The 18590-nt window shown below is 54.9% G+C and overlaps 8 protein-coding genes across 8 annotated transcripts; 6 read left to right on the top strand and 2 right to left on the bottom strand.

The window, feature by feature from the left end:
* Positions 1–779: 779 nt before the first annotated feature.
* Positions 780–2224, bottom strand: LTR77_002327 (uncharacterized protein; the record flags this gene model as incomplete). Its single annotated transcript, XM_064799586.1, has 2 exons — positions 780–2113; positions 2167–2224. 2 exons carry the CDS (start codon positions 2222–2224, stop codon positions 780–782), a joined length of 1392 nt encoding a protein of 463 aa, XP_064662341.1.
* A 1432-nt stretch (positions 2225–3656) lies between these two features.
* Positions 3657–5164, top strand: LTR77_002326 (uncharacterized protein; the record flags this gene model as incomplete). Its single annotated transcript, XM_064799585.1, has 3 exons — positions 3657–3696; positions 3750–4673; positions 4743–5164. The coding sequence occupies 3 exons, from the start codon at positions 3657–3659 to the stop codon at positions 5162–5164; spliced, it is 1386 nt and encodes a 461-aa protein (XP_064662340.1).
* A 483-nt stretch (positions 5165–5647) lies between these two features.
* LTR77_002325 (uncharacterized protein) lies at positions 5648–7532 on the top strand (the record flags this gene model as incomplete). The annotated part of the gene is made up of 7 exons (XM_064799584.1): positions 5648–5650; positions 5812–5902; positions 5960–6526; positions 6577–7011; positions 7067–7170; positions 7233–7332; positions 7396–7532. 7 exons carry the CDS (start codon positions 5648–5650, stop codon positions 7530–7532), a joined length of 1437 nt encoding a protein of 478 aa, XP_064662339.1.
* Positions 7533–8707: 1175 nt separating this feature from the next.
* On the top strand, positions 8708–11249 carry mcm7 (DNA replication licensing factor MCM7; the record flags this gene model as incomplete). The annotated part of the gene is made up of 3 exons (XM_064799583.1): positions 8708–8756; positions 8804–11112; positions 11169–11249. 3 exons carry the CDS (start codon positions 8708–8710, stop codon positions 11247–11249), a joined length of 2439 nt encoding a protein of 812 aa, XP_064662338.1.
* A 1642-nt stretch (positions 11250–12891) lies between these two features.
* Positions 12892–13326, top strand: LTR77_002323 (uncharacterized protein; the record flags this gene model as incomplete). Its single annotated transcript, XM_064799582.1, has 2 exons — positions 12892–13039; positions 13091–13326. 2 exons carry the CDS (start codon positions 12892–12894, stop codon positions 13324–13326), a joined length of 384 nt encoding a protein of 127 aa, XP_064662337.1.
* A 1476-nt stretch (positions 13327–14802) lies between these two features.
* LTR77_002322 (uncharacterized protein) lies at positions 14803–16053 on the top strand (the record flags this gene model as incomplete). Its single annotated transcript, XM_064799581.1, has 3 exons — positions 14803–15341; positions 15400–15980; positions 16040–16053. The coding sequence occupies 3 exons, from the start codon at positions 14803–14805 to the stop codon at positions 16051–16053; spliced, it is 1134 nt and encodes a 377-aa protein (XP_064662336.1).
* A 245-nt stretch (positions 16054–16298) lies between these two features.
* LTR77_002321 (uncharacterized protein) lies at positions 16299–17492 on the bottom strand (the record flags this gene model as incomplete). Its single annotated transcript, XM_064799580.1, has 1 exon — positions 16299–17492. The coding sequence occupies one exon, from the start codon at positions 17490–17492 to the stop codon at positions 16299–16301; it is 1194 nt and encodes a 397-aa protein (XP_064662335.1).
* A 237-nt stretch (positions 17493–17729) lies between these two features.
* On the top strand, positions 17730–18536 carry COQ10 (Coenzyme Q-binding protein coq10, mitochondrial; the record flags this gene model as incomplete). The annotated part of the gene is made up of 1 exon (XM_064799579.1): positions 17730–18536. One exon carries the CDS (start codon positions 17730–17732, stop codon positions 18534–18536), a length of 807 nt encoding a protein of 268 aa, XP_064662334.1.
* Positions 18537–18590: the final 54 nt, after the last annotated feature.

Here is an 18590-nt window from a genome sequence, read left to right as displayed (position 1 = left end):
GTGGCATCGGAGCGTTAGGCGGCGAGGCGTTTTTGAACGGTGTTTGGGGAAATGATGGTGACACCATCATAAGGTGCAGCAATGCGGGAATAGCGGCACGTGGGAACACAGGGAGCTGATGAAGGTTGGAACTCATATGGTGTAGAGCAAGACATGAAACTAGCAACATGCGAAGCAAGCTTATTGGCGAAGGAAGCCACTCTTCGGACAAGTTTTCTTTCAAAAACAAGGTAGGCCTTTTTACGAGACGACACGCCTCCCTTTCTCAGCCAGCGGCTTATGCGGGGAGGATAACTGATCGAGAACCTAACGGGATGTTTAGAAGGATTAGCAGATGTGTCGATAATTGGAACGAAGAAGGAGCGGTAGGAAGCGGATGCAAGCACGGTTATACAGACGTTTGGTTTGGAGTCCAGTAAGCAGGCTGATTGATTGTACGATGCCTAAAGCGCTAGCAACGTTCCCGAAATCGGGACCAATACCAAAGGGCTGTAGAGCGCCGATGAAGTCTCAACAATCTTGTTGAGGAACGTGCTGTCCGCTCCTGAACGAGCAGGTGTCTCGAGCGTATGATGGAAACCAGAACGCTACAGGACGCCGCGCAGCGCTTCATGGCGCCTCGGAGAAGCCTATCAACCATCACTTTGACCTGGGTGTTGCCATATAGAAGGCGCAGTCGCTCTCAGGTTGAAGTCGCTGGTTGCATAAGATAAGCTGGCTTAAAGCCCACCTCTGCCCTCATTAAAGCGACTCTGCTGGCACTCCGTCCGACCTTCACCCTACACAACCTTCACCCTCAACCCCTTACTATCCGCCGGCCCAAAAGGCGCAAAGAAATCATGCCTCCACCCCACATCCTCCTCCCTCGTCTCCCACAACTCCATCCCGAACCTCCCAAACAAATTCCCCGCCATAAGCAGCACCTCCATCCGCGCCAACTCCATACCAATACACGCCCTGCTCCCGCGTCCAAACGGGACGAAAGCCTGCTGCATCCCCGCTTTCTCCTCGTCCGTGCACTTGAGCCACCTTTCTGGTTTGAACGAAGATGGGGAGGGGAAGATGGAGGGGTTCGAGTGCATGTCCGGCATGCTCATGCTCATCACCGTGCCGGGTGGGAAGACATATGTCGTACCGGAAAGGGTGGTGCAGGTTGTAGCCGCGCGGGGGTTGATGCGGGGAAGCCGGCCTGTAACGGGGTTGGTTAGGCGGAGGGATTCGGAGATGCAGGCGTTGAGGTAGGGGAGGGGGTCGAGGGTACGGTAATCGAGAAGTTCGTCGGTGGAAGAGGATGGGTTGGCTGATGAGAGCTCCTTCTTGAGCTTGACGAGGATGGGTGGGTTGGACAGGAGGTGGAAGGTTAGGGTTGTGAGGGTGGAGGCGGTGGTCTCGGTGCCGGCGCCTACAGTGTTGCGTGCTTCTTCAATGATACGAGGGGCGAGTTTGTCGCGGTCCTTGAGCTCGGAGGAAGTGGCTAGACTGTCGAGGATCGATGGGCTCTGGTCTGCTGCAAGATTGCCTTTACGATCGATCGCAAGTTGTGTCTGCCTTTCGTAAGAGCGTTGAAAGTCCACCATCTGTAAGGAGGCTCCTGTCTTGTCCATGCGTATTGTAAGCCAGTCCGGAATGGCTGATAGCAACGGAAAGACAATCTTTAGATGTCGTTGAAAAGTGATCAGTTTCGCGAAATCTCGAAGAAGTCGATTAAAGTCCTTGCCAAAATCTAGCAGATCCAGCATCGTTCGTGGCTCGGGGATGGCGAAGGAGGTGATTACATCTGTCGTGAGGCATCTGTATGCATTGCCAAGATCAACCACTTCATCATTCGTTTTACACTTCTCCAGCCGAGCGAAGAGTTTTGAGATCTGCTCCAGCACCATCGGCTCGTACTTGCGGATGTTGTTCATGGAGAAGTAGTTTGCCATGGCGCCTCGCCTCGCTCGATGGAGGTCAGCTGGTCCGGTTGATACGGCTGAAAGACCAGCACCGAAGCCGTCGTAGTAGGCGCTGTCTTTGTCTAGCTTGTTCGAGTGTGAGTAGAGTATGTCCCAGAAGGCTGGGTCTGCTCTGCCGTCGATGTGGACTTCGCGGGGGTTGATGCGGATGACGGGACCTGTAAGTTATATATAAATCCGTGGCGCCAGGCTGAAGGTAGGATTGATATACCGTACTGATCATGCATCTCCCTGATTTTGAACGCATGCTGGCCGCCGCCACCCTTCATACAATCGTAGTAGAATTCGTGCCATGAGGTCAATGCAGCGAGCTTGGGGCCTGGGACTCGTGAAAGCGGGTGAAGGACGAGGCGATAGATGACAAGGTAGGATAGATATAGCACAGCTATGGAAATGAAAGCTGAAGCAATGTGCATGATCTTTTTTATGTCCTCGACAGCATCGACAGTATTAAATGGAGTTGTGAAGACAATGGAAGCCCCCACACTTACACCTAGCTCGGAGAAGCTGTCTAAGAGCTGTGGTCGTCTGCATCTGCATGCTTGAGGCATGGATCCTGCGTTAGCGTAGAAAGCTTGGTCAATTAACATGGCGAAAGTTATAGTGGCCGTAGAACGTGCGAAGGGATTCTCGAGGTGGCATGGCCTTCGTTGGAGCGAGATGTCTCTCCTCGTTCCCCTGTGGTTGCCTCGTCCGTTGGAGGAGCTCAGCACAGGCATTGCATGACCGGCGGCCTCATAAGCTGTCATCCAAGCGATCCAGGTGACTGCAATATCACCAGCGGTTGGGAGTTGAAAAGCAGTCTTCTTCAGGGTCTCTGGACCGTCTCCGCTGCTATCAATGTCCCTCGGGCCACCATCGAAGGACCTTGTTGTTGTATGGCCGTGAGTTGGCGAAAGGCGGATCCTGGAAGTCCCCTTTCTACCGCCCCCAATGGCCAAAAGTCCTTTCCTCCCACTGCTCCTTTGCCCTCAATAGCCACGACTTCTCTGAACCGGTTGACCTCCTCACGCTAGTACATATCCCATCACGTCGGTGCTCACAGCTGTATATATACTGCTTCAACCCTCCGTCGTCCTCGAGATTTTTCTTAGCATACTTACCTTGCTGTGGTGACGGCGCTCAAGCATGCCACCCACCCAGTACTGGACTCTGCATTGCACAGCGCGGTAGTCCGGTACTGTTGTTGTCCTTCGGGGCCGCATACAGTACATTTTTTGGTGTTCTCCCTTTTTCATCGGTCGTCGCAGTCTCACCACTGTGGTCTGGAGAAGAAGCATGATCCACCCCTCTCATCAAATGAAGACTCCATCGGCATCTCATCCAGCGTCTTCCCGCGGTGTGCCAGCCGTCGTTCTAGTGGGTCTCCTCGTATCGCCTGCGGTGGTCCTTGGTGTGTGCTCGCGCTCCAAGAGGTGAAGGCGCCAGCTCCTGAATGTTGGACAACCCGGGGAGGGTCGTTCTCGACAGAACTTATGAATCTCGACCTCACCAGCATCGCGTCGAAGTTTTGCGAGAGACGCGAGCTCCAAGAAAGTGCCTGCATGATTAGCTCCATCTCGAGCTTAGCAACGCGGCGGGGCAAGCTTCTGCAGCACCACAACAACTTTGTACCACATCCTAACAACACTCGCTCGCAACCATTGTAGCCGTGTAAGGCATATTCATCCTAAGAGGTACCACGCTCATTGAGGGCCCAACATGGACGTCCCAGCGAACCTTCCAGCGAGCGCGCACCCAGGTATACTCCGCCCATCCATTCTTCACCTGCGCCGCAACTAACACTTCCTACAGGAACCCTCCACTACATCCCACCCAACCTCTCCGCCTTCGAGCCCACCAAGCCCCTCGTCCGCTCCGCCAATGTCAACACCCTGCTATGGGTTGGCGGCATGTTCGACACCCCGGGAAGCGTCTCCTACCCTTTCTCCATCGCGCAGTCCCTCGGCCCAACGTGGACCGTCATGACCGCCCTACTCGGCTCGAGCGGTCTCAGCTGGGGCGTTAGCAGCATCGCGCGAGACGCAGAGGACATGGCCAAGATCGTCGCATACATCAAGGAGCTGCGCCCGGGCGGCATGATCATCATCATGGGCCACTCCACGGGATGTCAAGACTGCATGGAGTATATCGTAGGCAAGAATGCGGAGAAGCGACCAGCTGTGGATGGGATCATACTGCAAGCGCCGGTGTCCGATCGCGAGGCCATCATGAACGACCTACCCGAAGCCTTTATGCATGAGGCGAACCAGCTGGCGCTGCAGATGTGTCGTGATGGGAAGGACAAGGACGCCATGCCGAATCGCTTGACGAAGCAGGTTTTTGGACGGATCGCGATTACGGCTCGGCGCTGGGTGGACATTTCTTCTCCAGGACCTTATCACGAGGGTGCGGACGATTACTTCAGCAGCGATCTGCCGGACAAGAGGTTGCGCGGGACGTTCGGGAAGCTGCCTGCGAGTACGCCGCTGCTTATTCTGTACGGTGGCGCGGACGCAAGTGTGCCGGAGCACGTTGACAAGCGCAGGCTGGTGCAGAAGTGGATGCACATCACAGAAGGCGGCGGCGGGAGCGTGGATGGTCTAAACGGCGGTGTGGTAGTAGGCGCGACGCACAATCTCAACGCGCAGGCGGAGACGATTGTGCAGGATCTTGTGCGTCGGGTGGCCGGCTTCATTGCGCGGATGGAAAAAGGCGAGATTGGCGCTGCTGCGGGCGGTTCGAGGATCTAGGAGACCACGAACCAGCTGGCGAGCGTCAGTATCGACACATCTCCACGTACGGAAGAAGTCATACGGGTCGACTCGAGCTTCGCGGACTATGAGAAGGCCACGACGGCATCTTCATCATCCAGCCTGACCACCGATGAAGCTGAAGACCAGGACTTCATCCCAAACGCCGGCATTGACCCGGAACCGTTTCTCAATCTCAAGAAGCACGTCTCGTGGAACCCTGAGCCTATTGACCCGGCCGACTTCCTCCAGCTTTTGTGGGGGCAGTTCGAGCACAAGCAGCGGGTGCAGGCGGGCGGTGTTGAGGACAAGGGTGATTGGGGCACGACGCTGGATTCGATTGAAGAGGGCGGGGAACAGCGTGCGCCTGATGAGATCTACTGGGAGTATGACGAGCAGTGCGGGATGCAGGAGGGGATCTTCGCGGATGATGTGGACGCTTCGTTTGGGAGTGAGAGTACGTTGATTGAGTGGTAGGACGCTCTGGATGTAGGAGTGGACGAGAGTGTGTTGGCTTCGCTAGATATGCTGGGAGAATAGTTCGCTGAGCTTCATGGAAGTGTTGAAGGTGCTTTTGGCGAGTGATCGGACCTCTGTATGAGATGCGAAGCTGTTGCTGTTGCTGTCGCTACTGCTTAGCCGAGTCAGGACGCCCTTCTAGTTCGCAGGGCACTTCTCACCGTCCTTCACTACCACTATCGATTCCCCTTCACCTTCATCTTCATCACTCCTAGGAAACCGTTCGTCTTTACGTCTTCTGTTCTTGATCTTGCTGACAGAGCCGCCGGAGGAAGTTACCACTTTTGGCGGAACCCATCTTCAGGCGCGTCCTTTCACTCACATTCCCTCGCATGTAGCAATCCGACAGGAACTTTTCGATGCTGCCGTCTTACTCGCCTGAGAGTCTCGCGGCGCACCCACGCTCGAGGCCAATAGAATGGTCAGACGGAAGCAGCTTTCATGGTACATGTCCAAAACCATCGCCATACTCCAGAGCCCTTGACTAACTGACGAATAGCTTCCAATGCCGTTCGCGCCACTTGAAGTGCGATGGCTCACTCCCGTGTGCTTTCTGTACGAAGTCGGGCCGTGCCTGTGGGAAGGAGGAACCTCATGTCTTCCAGACTGTTGCCAATCCCACTGTCGTTCGTCGGAAGAGGAAGTACGATCTTTCGTTCGAGCAGGGCACAAAGTGGGTAGATGTACCTCAGAAGGGTAAGGTGCATTCTAATGCCCAGCGACAGACCTAGATGCTCTACTAATGATATACAGTTCGCTTTGCGGCCGACAGCGCTTCAGCTGGGTCCAGCTCTGGAAGCGCGGAAGATTCGCTTCAGCGTCAAGGTCATGATAGTACAGGGTCCCATGAAAAGCCCGTGGTCAATCACACGTCTCGATCGCGTGAAGGGCAGCAGGAAGTTCACAGGGCGTCTGCCAGACTGCCTATCTTCAGCAACATCGGAAACTACACAACAACCAAACCTGTGCTTCATCAAGGCCTCGATTCACCTCTCGGATGGCACATCCACGACTACAACGAGGCCTTGCTCTTCCGATACTACGTGACAGACCTGGCTGCTTGGTTCGATGAGACCGACACCCAGAAGCACTTCACCTTTGCGATACCTCAGCTGGCACAAGGGTGTGCTTCGCTCATGAATGCTATTCTCGCCTTCTCGGCGAAGCACCTCAGTCTTCAGGGTAAGTTGCCTGAAGCAGTGTCTCTTCACTATACAGATGCCTGCTACAAGCTACTCCTGCCCCGGTTACAAGAGAAGGCGTTCGCCGCCTCAGGTCTTGCGGCTGTACTGCTGCTTCGAACGGTCCAGCATATGACAGGTATGCCTAATTACTTCTGGTCGGATCCCAAAGTGCTAACCGTGGTTTAGACTCGGTCAGCTCAGACATAGGCGTTGGAGACTTCTTCCTGGGTCTCAACGTCAACCTTGACGCCCTCAGAGCCAATCTGGACTCCAACGTCCACGCCGCTATCTTCGCCAATGTCCTCAGGTTCTACACGCACCTCGCTTTGTCCAACGACAAACCTCTGGACTTGATGGATTCGAATTGCGAATGGCTTTGCCACGAACTGCCGATGCCAGAGGATTCCCGCAAATGGGAGTGGTGTGCGCTGATGGAGTGTTGCCGTGCGGTTAATTTCGTCTATGGACCTAAACTGAAGACCATGGAGCGGTGGATGAGTGGTGAAGCCAGTCTGAGCATCTTCCGACTGAGCAGGCCGCCACTACTCGATCCAATATACGCAGAGAAGGATACGGAGGGAGAGCCATTTCCGCGCACCATTTTTGCGAGTGAGATACATGGTAAACGGGGACCTACATTACACTCTACTGTAAGAAAAGTTGCTGACGCTCGCAGTGGCCTCTTCCATCTACTACTCGTTGACTACGCTATTGCTGATCAACAACATACCTGATTGCGACTCTTCTCACTACAACATCCCGACTCCCGAGGAGATTGAGGTAAGCCGCACACCCATGAGTTTTGCACTTGTTCTCGAGAACGCTTACTCACTCTACCACAGCATCAATCATATTCCTCACTCCGAAGAGTCTGTGGCACGGCAACATACCACATCAACTCGGTGCCCACCCTGATCAAGACCTCCTCCGTCATTTGCTATGGTAAGCATCTTCTATGCACCAGTGCCATACCGCATAGCGAGACTCGCTGACAGCAACGTCCAGCCGGCCATCTACTCAAGACCGAAGCAGAGCAAAATGCCGCCTACGAACTGCTGATGAAGGCTGAGTCACACTTCCCGGGCACCCAACCGAAGGCCAAAATCGAGCGCTTGCGGGCATCATGGGGCTGGACTGATTGATAGAGCGCATGCTTGGCTGCTCGCCGTGAGAAATGGTGGATATGGGTACAGACCTTGCTCTCTTTCCCCCCAGCGACCTCCTGATCCACAGCCCGGCGACGCCTACCATGTGTCGAGTTATGGGATGACTGGAGCTGTCCTAGCCTTCTCTACATCACAGTGGGTTGCTATGAGGTCGCTCTGCATTAGATGTCTCCGAGAATGGCGTTCGCCCAGGCTTGGCGCATCATGTGAAATTCTTGCCTCGCGTCGCGAGAAATGGACTACGGCACACAGATCCCTCACAACAACAGCCTCCACAAGCATCATCTTACCCGAATATGGTCTTTGCCTTTGCCCTCAAGGACGCCTAGGTCACTTCGGACGGCAAGACTCGTAGCCACGTACGAGAGATCTGGAGATGTGGGTACTGTGGAGGTGGAATTAGCTGGGACGGGAGGAGTGAATAGTCAGGTATGGCGGTGGTTCGTACAGTGACTGCCATAGAGAGAAGTAGACAGGTATTCCGAAGTCCAACAAGGACTTCTAGCCATGCAGAACATGTCCTCAGCACTACATACACCTTCCTGCTTCACAGAACGTATTCCCTTTGCTCCGGCAAGCAAGGACCGGCCAGCCGGGCATATCTGGCAGTATTCTCCGACACGAGATTGCGGCCAATAAGGCCACTTCACTCTCGTTAGCGGACGGTCATTGTCTGTAAGAAGGTCCCTCACACGGCGCAATCTGACCTAGTAGGCCGCTCTCACTATCGGCAGCGGATCCAGACATCACGGCCGCGCGAGTAATAAGATCCAATCGTAGTATGTACAGCTGATCATTGCCCTCGACTCCACTGTCTTAAAGACGAGAAGCCAACGGCACCCAAGATCCTCTGGCCTTTGCTCTCCACTAGCACAGACGGTTTTCGTCGTCATGGAGCTCTCATCGCGCTATGCACGGCGGGCTCTCGATTCGAAAATGCTTTTACGGCAGTGTTGAATTTGCGTTGTTCATAATGAGGAAAGGAAGAGAGAATGTGAGAAGCGAGCAAATTTGATGTCGAGGTGCCAAGCATGATGCCTGAGGTTAAGGACGCGCGAATCGCGAGCGCGACGCGACTTTGGGCTTCAAACAGCCATTGTCCCTCGTACTGCCCCTCTACCACTCCTTCCCAGTAAGACCAACGGCCTATCATGGCGCTCCTACAGCACAAGTACATCGTCAACTACGAGGAGCAGCAAGGTTGGTCCATCTCCCACTATCTAGGATTTGGCACTAACAAACTGCAGCCGCGTTCGAAGACTTTCTGCGCAACTTCAAGTCGTCTGCGACAGAGAACGAGGATGCGCTGGAAGACCTGCGCCTCGATGGCGACGGCACGAGCGACGAGTATGACTTCATGGACGACATGGAAGAAGAAGCAGACGGCGCGCGCACGAGACGGAGAGGGGGCGCTACGAGATCGAAAACGAAGTACATGAACATGCTGCAGGACGTCGCAAACAGAGTAAAGTCGCAGGTTTTGATAGATCTGGACGATCTGCAACAATACGAGAACAATCTGGATGAGGATGGAACATCGCTACATCTCGTGTCATCCATCGAGAAGAACGCGGCGCACTACATCGAGATCCTGTCGCGTGCGGTCGACAGCATTCTACCTCAGCCCGACAGAGATGTGACTTTCAAAGACGACATGGTGGATTTCCTGATCTCTCAGCGGTCGACGTGGAACGAAGCAGTGCGACAACAGCAGGAAGCAAATATGGACGATGCGCCGGAGAGCCTGTTCCCACCAGAGCTTACCCGCCGATACACGCTCAACTTCAAGCCCATCACGCCATCTGGTTCAAGCGACGAGAAGGGAGCAAAAGCCATGGCCGTCAGGCAAGTGCGCGGTGAGCATCTGGGCCATCTCATCACCATTCGAGGCATAGCAACGCGAGTGTCGGATGTTAAGCCATCTGTATTGGTCAACGCCTACTCTTGCGATCGCTGCGGGCACGAAGTCTTCCAGCCGGTCACGACGAAGCAGTTCACTCCATTGATTGAGTGTACCTCTCAAGACTGCCAGAACAACAACGCGAAGGGCCAGCTGTTCTTGTCTACCCGCGCCTCCAAATTCCTGCCTTTCCAGGAGATCAAGATTCAGGAGATGGCAGACCAAGTGCCCGTCGGGCACATTCCAAGACAGCTTACAGTGCATTGTCACGGCGCCCTTGTCCGACAAGTCAACCCTGGAGACGTCATTGACATTGCTGGGATCTTCCTACCAATCCCGTACACTGGCTTCAAGGCGATCAAAGCTGGCCTTCTTACAGACACCTACCTCGAAGCACAGAATGTCCGCCAGCACAAGAAAGCGTACGACAACATGGTCCTCGCTCCCACCACGATCAGTCGCATGGCTGAGCTGGAGCAGTCAGGGCAATTGTACGAGTACCTCAGCAGATCGATCGCACCCGAGATTTTCGGCCATCTGGACGTCAAGAAGGCGCTACTGCTCCAGCTGATTGGTGGTGTCACCAAGGAGATGGGCGACGGCATGCGCATTCGTGGCGATATCAATGTCTGTCTGATGGGTGATCCTGGTGTTGCAAAATCTCAGCTCTTGAAGTACATCACCAAAGTTGCTCCGCGCGGTGTTTACACGACCGGCCGTGGTAGCAGTGGCGTTGGTCTGACAGCAGCTGTGATGCGAGATCCCGTTACGGATGAAATGGTCCTCGAAGGAGGTGCACTTGTCCTGGCTGATAACGGCACTTGCTGTATCGACGAGTTCGACAAGATGGACGACTCCGACCGGACTGCTATCCACGAAGTCATGGAGCAGCAGACGATTTCAATCTCGAAAGCCGGAATCACGACAACGCTCAATGCCAGGACGTCAATTCTTGCCGCTGCCAATCCGCTGTATGGGCGATACAACCCACGCATCTCGCCTGTGGAGAACATTAATCTGCCTGCTGCGCTGCTGAGCAGATTTGACGTTCTGTTCCTGATACTGGACCTTCCCTCTCGCGACGCAGACGAGGAGCTAGCGCGACACGTCACGCACGTCCACATCCACAACGCGCATCCAGAGCCGCAAGGAGGTGGTCTGATCTTCTCTCCCAACGAGGTCCGGCAATGGGTCGCTCGAGCTCGCTCTTTCCGACCTGTGGTACCAAAGCAGGTCTCGGACTACGTCGTCGGCGCCTACGTGCGGTTACGACAGCAGCAGAAGCGCGATGAAGCTGGCAACAAGACCTTCACACATACTTCAGCCCGTACGCTGCTAGGTGTACTCCGTCTATCGCAGGCTCTTGCGCGGTTACGCTTCGCAGAGGAGGTCATCACGGATGACGTCGACGAGGCTCTGCGACTGGTTGAAGTTAGCAAAGCTAGCTTGTACGACGATAGGAGAGACCGTCGTGGCGACCATTCGGCGAGCACTAAGATCTTCAACCTCGTCAGAGGTATGCGAGAGAGCGGTGCTGCTGCCACTGGCGAGGGTCGCGGTGAGCTTGACATGCGACGTGTGAGGGAACGAGTGCTCGCGAAGGGCTTTACGACACAGCAGCTGGAAGCCTGTTTGAACGAATACGCTGATCTAGATGTGAGTCCTTGAGTCGTTCATCGTTTCACTTTGCGAATACTGACGTTGGTGAACAGATCTGGCAGACCGCCGCGGAGGGGACACGGCTGGTCTTCATCGAAGCCGACGACGCTGATATGGACGATGATGACTTTTGATCAGCCTCAAGCGGGGCCTGGGTTGGTGTTATACGGTACTTGGGAGCAGGTGTTTCATCAGGATAGCGAGGGTTACTGTATTCGTGAGCGTTCGCAGGATGATGTTGTATGCGCTCAAATCAACGAACGTCGATTCCTCTCAGCTTCTGAAGCTGAACTGCATGATTCCAGATGTCGTCAATGCTATGACGAATGAGATGCCGTTTCAAAGAGCTGTCGTCTGCCTCATCTGCAAGGTACCGAGGTGTTGTAAGATGTGCATTAGCACGTGTGAGGCTCAAGATGGAGTGGCGAATGAGATCTGGGAGCAGCGATCGGTGCCAAGACCCTCGCGAACGCCGGTTTGCCTTCGTCTCGACTTTCTCTCGCTTTCATCGCTCTCTCCGAACTTCACTTCACTCTATTCCATCATGCGGTGTATTCCTGTATGGAGCATGCGTCTTGATTCAAGCGGCTGCCTTCAGTCAAACGTACGTCTCATTGGCCTGGCGTACGAAGAAGCTGGAAGTCTTTCGGTGGAGGAACGATGCGTTCTCGCTCCGCTCAACGAGACCGACGCTGTAAACATCCCAGGCCAAGGATCAAAGCCATTATGGACGGCAGGACGGACTTCGATATCTCGAGAATTACGTACGAGAGTCGGGGGGACTACGAACAAGCGCCGTCCGAAATCGTCGCGTTTCTGTCATCTGGCGGTGCACAGCCTCAATAACGATTCACTTCCCTGCAAATCCCCACCAAATGCGGCTGTGAGATCTGAGGCGCACAGGTATGGGAGCAAGACTACCCGTGCACCCATGGCCTCCATGGATGCATCTCGCATGCACATCATGCGTCCACCGAGTCCCTTCTTGAGGCTCACGACGACTGACTACTTCAGCCCTGTGGCTTTTTGGAATCTTTAGCGCGAACCCCGGCTACGCTGCTGGCCATTGCGACATAACGGCGCGCTTGATCCGACTTCAGCACCACCCTCGCAGCCGAACCCACCATTGTGTTGGCTCTGATTTGCATTCTACCCTACGCGGAAGGCTGTTCACACCCGCGCGCGACAGACCTCAAGACGCTTGAGATAACATGTCGACCCTGCAGCAAGCTGGCTGTCTTGGAGGCGGATGTAAGTCGGTAGGCATGTTCTGATTCGCTCTCCTCCAATGCTTCATCTCTTTCCTCTCTAGTCATACTTCGTTCAGGGCTAGGCAGCGTCGCTTCAATGGCCTTCAACATGCCGACTCCGATAGCGATGACCGCAGTCTACAGAAACTACCACAAGAAGCCTCTTCTGCGATTTGGAAACCATCTTACCCTCTTCTGCGCCTTCTCAACCTCGCTTCTGTTTGGACTTATATTTGATTTCTTTCTTCAGCCAGCCACTGCTGTCCTATACCACTGCCTCACCTGCGGGCAAGGTCGACACCCCCTCTACTACGGAGAATCGGCGACATCTTGGGCCACCGCCGTCCGCAGTGCGTTCGCTCAGCACCGTGTATTGAGGTACTATATCTCAAATACCAGATCAATGGTGGAGGGCCTGAACTCCATTGAAGTCGGACGCAACAAAACCCATATATGAACAGACCTCTTCGACTGTGTGACATGCCACGACCACACACTCCACGCCTGCATCACCTTGCACCCGATCATGTCGAGCTCGAAGGAAGCACAGGAAAGCACAGAAGCAGAGTCGAGCACTGCTCAGGCTTCGGCATCACCGGAGGACGACTGGAGTTCAGTGAAAGACCCGAACGAAAGGCGCAAGATACAGAATCGCATTGCTCAGCGCAAGTTTCGTATGTCTACGAGCAGGGCGGCAGGCATCACAGCACGCTGACGCATCCCAGGAGACAAAGTCCGCCAGCAGCGAGAAGAATCGGAGCGAAACGCCGAGAACCAGCGAAATGCGGTAGGCTCGTACACAACGCCAGAACCAGAAAAGTCAGACACAGGCGAAGAAGGCCTGCCTTGGGGCAGCATCTCGCTTCGGCACGTCATCTCGAAGGGAAGGACGAAAGAGCTGAGCTCGAGGGAGACTTCAAACTACCCTGCCGCATCCCGCGGCGGCGGGAGCTCGAGGTAAGGCATTCCTTGGCTGGGTGAGTCGGCAGATGATGAAGATGCGAGGATGAGCGCCGCTGACACGAGAGAAGGCTAGGGCTTCATCTCATCGACGACTATGCCCGTGGTAGCCCCGCCTGGGCACAGTGGAGGGTCCGGGTAGCTCCTCCTATTGTGCTCTCTCAGCGTGGACCGGTGTTGGTGGACCGAAGAAAGAGATGAGGCACGAGGTGTGACTCTGTGAGGCGTGACGGCTGCTGGACGGCCGAGCGTATGGTTTGCATAATTCTGCATTGTTTCATGATCGCAAGCGATGAAGTCACGGGAGGAATGAGAACATGAGATGAGTGAGTGGGAGATTTGAGGCACCAAGAGTACTTTCGTTAGAGCAGGATGCATTCATTATCACATTTCCATCACAGTTGCTGTCGGGACACCGCACTGCGGACATTCGAGAGGCGTCGCTGTGCCTCCAACACGCATATTTGGGCTTTCTGTTGTAATGAGGGTTCGGACAGTCATCCCGCCGCACTCACAGTACGTACCGTCGAAAATGAGAGGCTGTCGTTTCACCCGTCCGATGGCGTCCGAATTGAGGCAGAGCAGACGCCCGATTCTGGACGAGGTGTTGTTGGTTCGAACAAGCGAGGCTTGGCGTGCGGCCTCCTCGACCTCACTTCTTCTGTTTCTCGAACATCCACGACCACTCGTTGTTTCGGTAGAATTCTCGCGATGGTGAGCGGATGTTATTTTGGGGCTTTTGCGAGGGCGAGGTGTTCTTGCAGGACGGCGATGCATCCGGTGGCTTGGTGCGACCTTCAGCCATCGACTTCGCTCAGGCATGGTCTTCCACTGCTCATCTAAGTCTCTTACAGAGGGCCTTGGGTCGTGTGAGTGATGGTGGTAAGTACTGCCGTGAGTGCTGTGCCAGTGTCCAGCGATTTTGGCGTTCATGTTATGCGAAGCTCTTGAGTCAATTCTTCCCAGCTCATTCTCCCGCACGTTCACTCGATTCACATTGTGCCGTCCTCCTACTCCCCTTCAGGCCAGCGGTATGCAGCCGTCGTCGATCGATCGGGTCTCGAAGGTCGCGGCCTCAGGCTGTGCCGTGGTATGCGGCCGACATAACAGCCAACATGTGGCGCTCCAGCCGAACCCATCCGTAACCGTCAAGAACCATGATCTACACCACTTCCAGCATTATGTCCGGCGGCCTCCTCTGTGACTGTCAACGTGGCTTGCAGGTGTCAAACCCAGGAGATGAAGTCACTCCAGGTACGCCGCCGGTTCCGTACCATCACGAACGCTCCGACTGGCTACCATGGTTGGATTACTCCTCAGCGTCCTCCCGTTGGCCGACGTGCCTCAATATGTGCCGACAAGGTTTCGGCACCCGCATGTCTCGAAAGTCTGATGACTCTGCCGACGTGAGTCTGCCTGAGTGCTGTGCGGCAAAGCAGAAGGAGGGTGTATAAAGAACACCTACAACATAGCAAGGATGGCCTGTCTTTCGAAGCCAGCATCGACAGCCTCGCCGGACACCGTCGTTCAGCAAATGTCCCGGCACGGTACCCCAACTTCAGCGATCGGCCGTCTGGACTTGGACGGGTCTTCGAGCTCTTCCACGGCCAGTATGCCCGCCCAAACCCGGGCGATGAAGAAGCGCGATCAAGGACATGGGACTCGCCAAGCAGCTTCGAGCGGAGGAGGCCGCGACTCGCCGGCAGCAGCAGGCCCTTCCAGAACTAGCGGCACCAGAAGGACCGGCCAGTCCGCTGGAACGCAGGGACAACAGACGAGAGGAGGCAGAGCGCCAGCTACCCAAGCTGACGATGACGACGATGAAGACGACTCGGACGACGATGGCAATGGCGACGATTCTGACGATGGAGATGCAAACGAGAACCTACAGCGACAAGCCGCCATCATTGTTTCAGAAATATTCTCGGTGTACACTCATGGCCTGCTTACCCCAGCAGAGTTTCGTGGTATTGCAATCAACGGTGATGCTGCGGGTACCGCTGCCAATGAAGCAGAGTAAGTCTGCAGCGCCCAAACAATTGAAAGAGCAGCCAACTAACAATAATCTCGATAGCCGCAGTCTCCGCCAAGTAGCGAGGCTAGCCGTTACTACGATCACCACCGTAGCAACACTCCAGGCCTACCGCAATGCTGCACCACGCCAATTCTGCCTGACGCAACTGGCCGACCGTCTTTCGAGGCGTCCCAGTCTCATTGTCAGCCGGCTGGAGGAGAACAGACGAGACCTATCCACAGGCCGAGACGTCCCCTCCACCATTAGTGACTTCAGAGACCTCTTTGTCGCCATCGGAGGCCTTTTTCAAACTTATCGGCAGGTAATGACCGCAGCGCAGCAGCAAAGACTTGTCCAGATTCTGATGTACGTCCTAAATTGGATCGGTCGAAACGACAACGATTGGTACGCAAATGTGGCCGCTCGCCCCTCGTACGCCAGCCAAGCCTCGTTCAACCCATATCGCTGCTTCTTGTCCGCACAAGCGCAGCCGGGTCGGTTCGTGGATGTGCTTGCCGGAGCGCCGATCGAATATGTTCAGGATGAGAGCAACAGAGGTCCGCTGCATGCTTTCTGCACCCAGGTGATCAGAGATGCGCAGGGCCAGGCATGGGTGCGACAATTGAGGCAGGTGTATGCTGGTAAGTCCACCGGGTTGCATGCATCTAGTTCTTTTCGTGGTTCGCTGACTTCGGGACAGATGCTTTTGGCTGAGAACAAGCTTGGTTTCTGTCAAGAGGAGGTGCAAATTGATCACAAGGCCTCGTCAGCCATTTTCGTTTGTCCTGGGAAGGAGGTCTGCTTTCGGTAACACCCAAGTTGGAGGCTATTGCGTGATTTTAAGGATGGAGAGGCTCGCGTGGAGATATTGTCATGGTTGGACCCGTTCTGTTTAGTCACTCGTTTTCGCCAGTGCGACCACAAAATACAGATGAATTTGGTCCAATCCGTTCTGCAGATCATGTTGGAGGCTTCCTGAATCGTCCTTGCATCCAGCAGCGGTACATCTTGAGTTTTCGCTGCCGGTTGACCAGCATCCTTCGGTCGACTGCCAGGTTGACGATCTCAAACTTCGGGGCGGCTTCTTTCTTGTCCTCGGATTCGTCATCGGCATTGGCATCTTCGCCATCTTCCGCTGAACGGCCTTCCCAAATCCTCCTCAATTCTTCCTCCTCGAAGAAGTACACCCTCGTCCCATCTCCACGCACATAAAAGTTCTCGTCCAGATACCGTCCCTTCTTGAACCGCACTTGCGCCAAATCCCCCCTTCCGTAATCCCGAAACAAAACTTCGCCCCCGGGCTTCAGAAGTGTGAAGGTGTTCCGCACAGCTCTCTTCCATTGATCTGGTGAGAGAGCCGAGAAGATGAAGATCATAAGCACGACATCCACAGATCCAGGTTCCAAACCCGGCGGAAGCTCTTCGCCAGCTACATCCCATACATCTGCCTGCAGTGCCGGCGACTCTTGAGCCGTATATGCCTCCTGCGCTCGAATGATCTCAATGGCCTTCTTGCTATAGTCGCATGCACGCAACCTCAACTCTGGGTTCTCATTCGTCGCCAGGATTGGGAACGCAGTATTCCCGGCTCCAGCTCCCACTTCCAGCACCGTCACCGGCCCATAACCCTCTCTCGTAACCTCTCCCAACACCGGAAATTCCTGACCCAACCACTTCCGATCCTTGAAGAAATTCGCCGCATTGTTGGAGTAGAACTTATCCCACCATTTCTCGGGCTGGGAGTTGAAGCGCTGCTTGTCGAAATCCGAGACCTGATTCGAGCGCTGAAATTCTGTCTGCTCGACGATGAAGTCGCTATATTGCGGGTCGACTTCCACGTGGTCCCAGGCGTTGTGGGAGAAGATGTCGTCGCCTTGCTCGAGGTAGCGGGTTCCGAATTGGAAGGGATCGCTGCGTTTTTCTGGGTTGTTCTGTATAGGCGCTGAGGTTGGCTGGCGGATTGGAGCGTAAGTTGCTGGGACTCCGTAGGCATCTGAGCCGGGGTCTGTGGTATCCTTGGCTGGTGTGGCGGCGGCATTGTCCTGGATGGTTACGTAGGATCGCATGTGCTCCATGCCCTTTGTGAGTTGCTGTTTGGGCTGCTTCTCCCGTATTGGTAGGTCCATGGGTGCTGCATCGTTCGCCTCGGCCATCTTGGAAAGCTCCCACTTGTCGGTGATAAAAGTTGAAGGTGCGATGAGGTCTAGAATTTGTATTCACTCGAGTCATGTGTGTGCCTGTCGATCACCCGTATCTGGCAGGAGCTTATTCCCTTAGCGCGATCTCAAATGGATGATGCCATCATCTAGAGAACTTTCAGACCCAATGGCTTCCACATGAGTGTTTGAGGGTAGACGATTGTATCGTACTCATACCACAGATTCGACACCATGGCCACCATGAAGACATTACGACCCATAGCGAACGCCTTGCCAACCTCGAGCCGACCACTGGCCCTCCAATGCCGAACGACACCCCTCCTCGCCTCGACCGTCAGACCCTCGAACCACAACAGACATCCTACCCAACGCCGCTCCTTCATCTCCGGCAACCCCCTCTCCTCCACCGGCACTGAACTCATCACCTCCCGCATCCTCCGCTACCCGGCCAAAGCCATATACAGCGTCATCTCTGATGTAGGCTCCTACAGCGCCTTCATCCCCTACTGCCAATCTTCCGTTGTCACAAAGTCTTCCTCTCCAGCCGCCGATGGGAAGACATATCCGGAAGAAGCCAAACTTACCATCGGCTTCAACGACAACGTCAGCGAAGAGTTCTGGAGCCGAGTCTACTGCGTCCCCGACCGCGTGGTGGAAGCAGTAAGCGGCAGTGCGGAGACTAGTCTGTCGCCAGAGGACATCACACACCACTCCGCACGACCCGAGGGAAGCGAGGACAAGAGCCGGAATGATACGGTGATGTCGCATCTTCTGACCCGGTGGACACTACGACCATACCACTACAAGCCTCCGCCTACTTCAGCTATCAAGCCAGACACTACACACATGAATCATCAAGAGACGAGTGAACTGCCCGGGCAGGAGAAGTGTGAGGTGCACTTGAGCATTCAGTACAGGTTCTCGAATCCGATGTATGGGGTTATGAGCCAGGCGGCGGCGCCGAAGGTCGCGGAGAAGATGATTGAGGCATTTGAGAAGAGGGTGAAGGCTGTGGTTGAGGGGCCCGGGCATGCTTGAGAACGTAAAAAATGAGCCGGCAACATAGACTGGGCCTAGATCAGTGGGAGGCGC

This window comes from Saxophila tyrrhenica (genome assembly GCF_035928015.1).
Source record: "Saxophila tyrrhenica strain CCFEE 5935 chromosome Unknown scaffold_3, whole genome shotgun sequence".
NCBI lineage: Eukaryota > Fungi > Ascomycota > Dothideomycetes > Mycosphaerellales > Extremaceae > Saxophila > Saxophila tyrrhenica.
The sequence above is the reverse complement of the archived record's forward strand: the minus strand, read 5'-3'. Positions and strand labels throughout refer to the sequence as shown.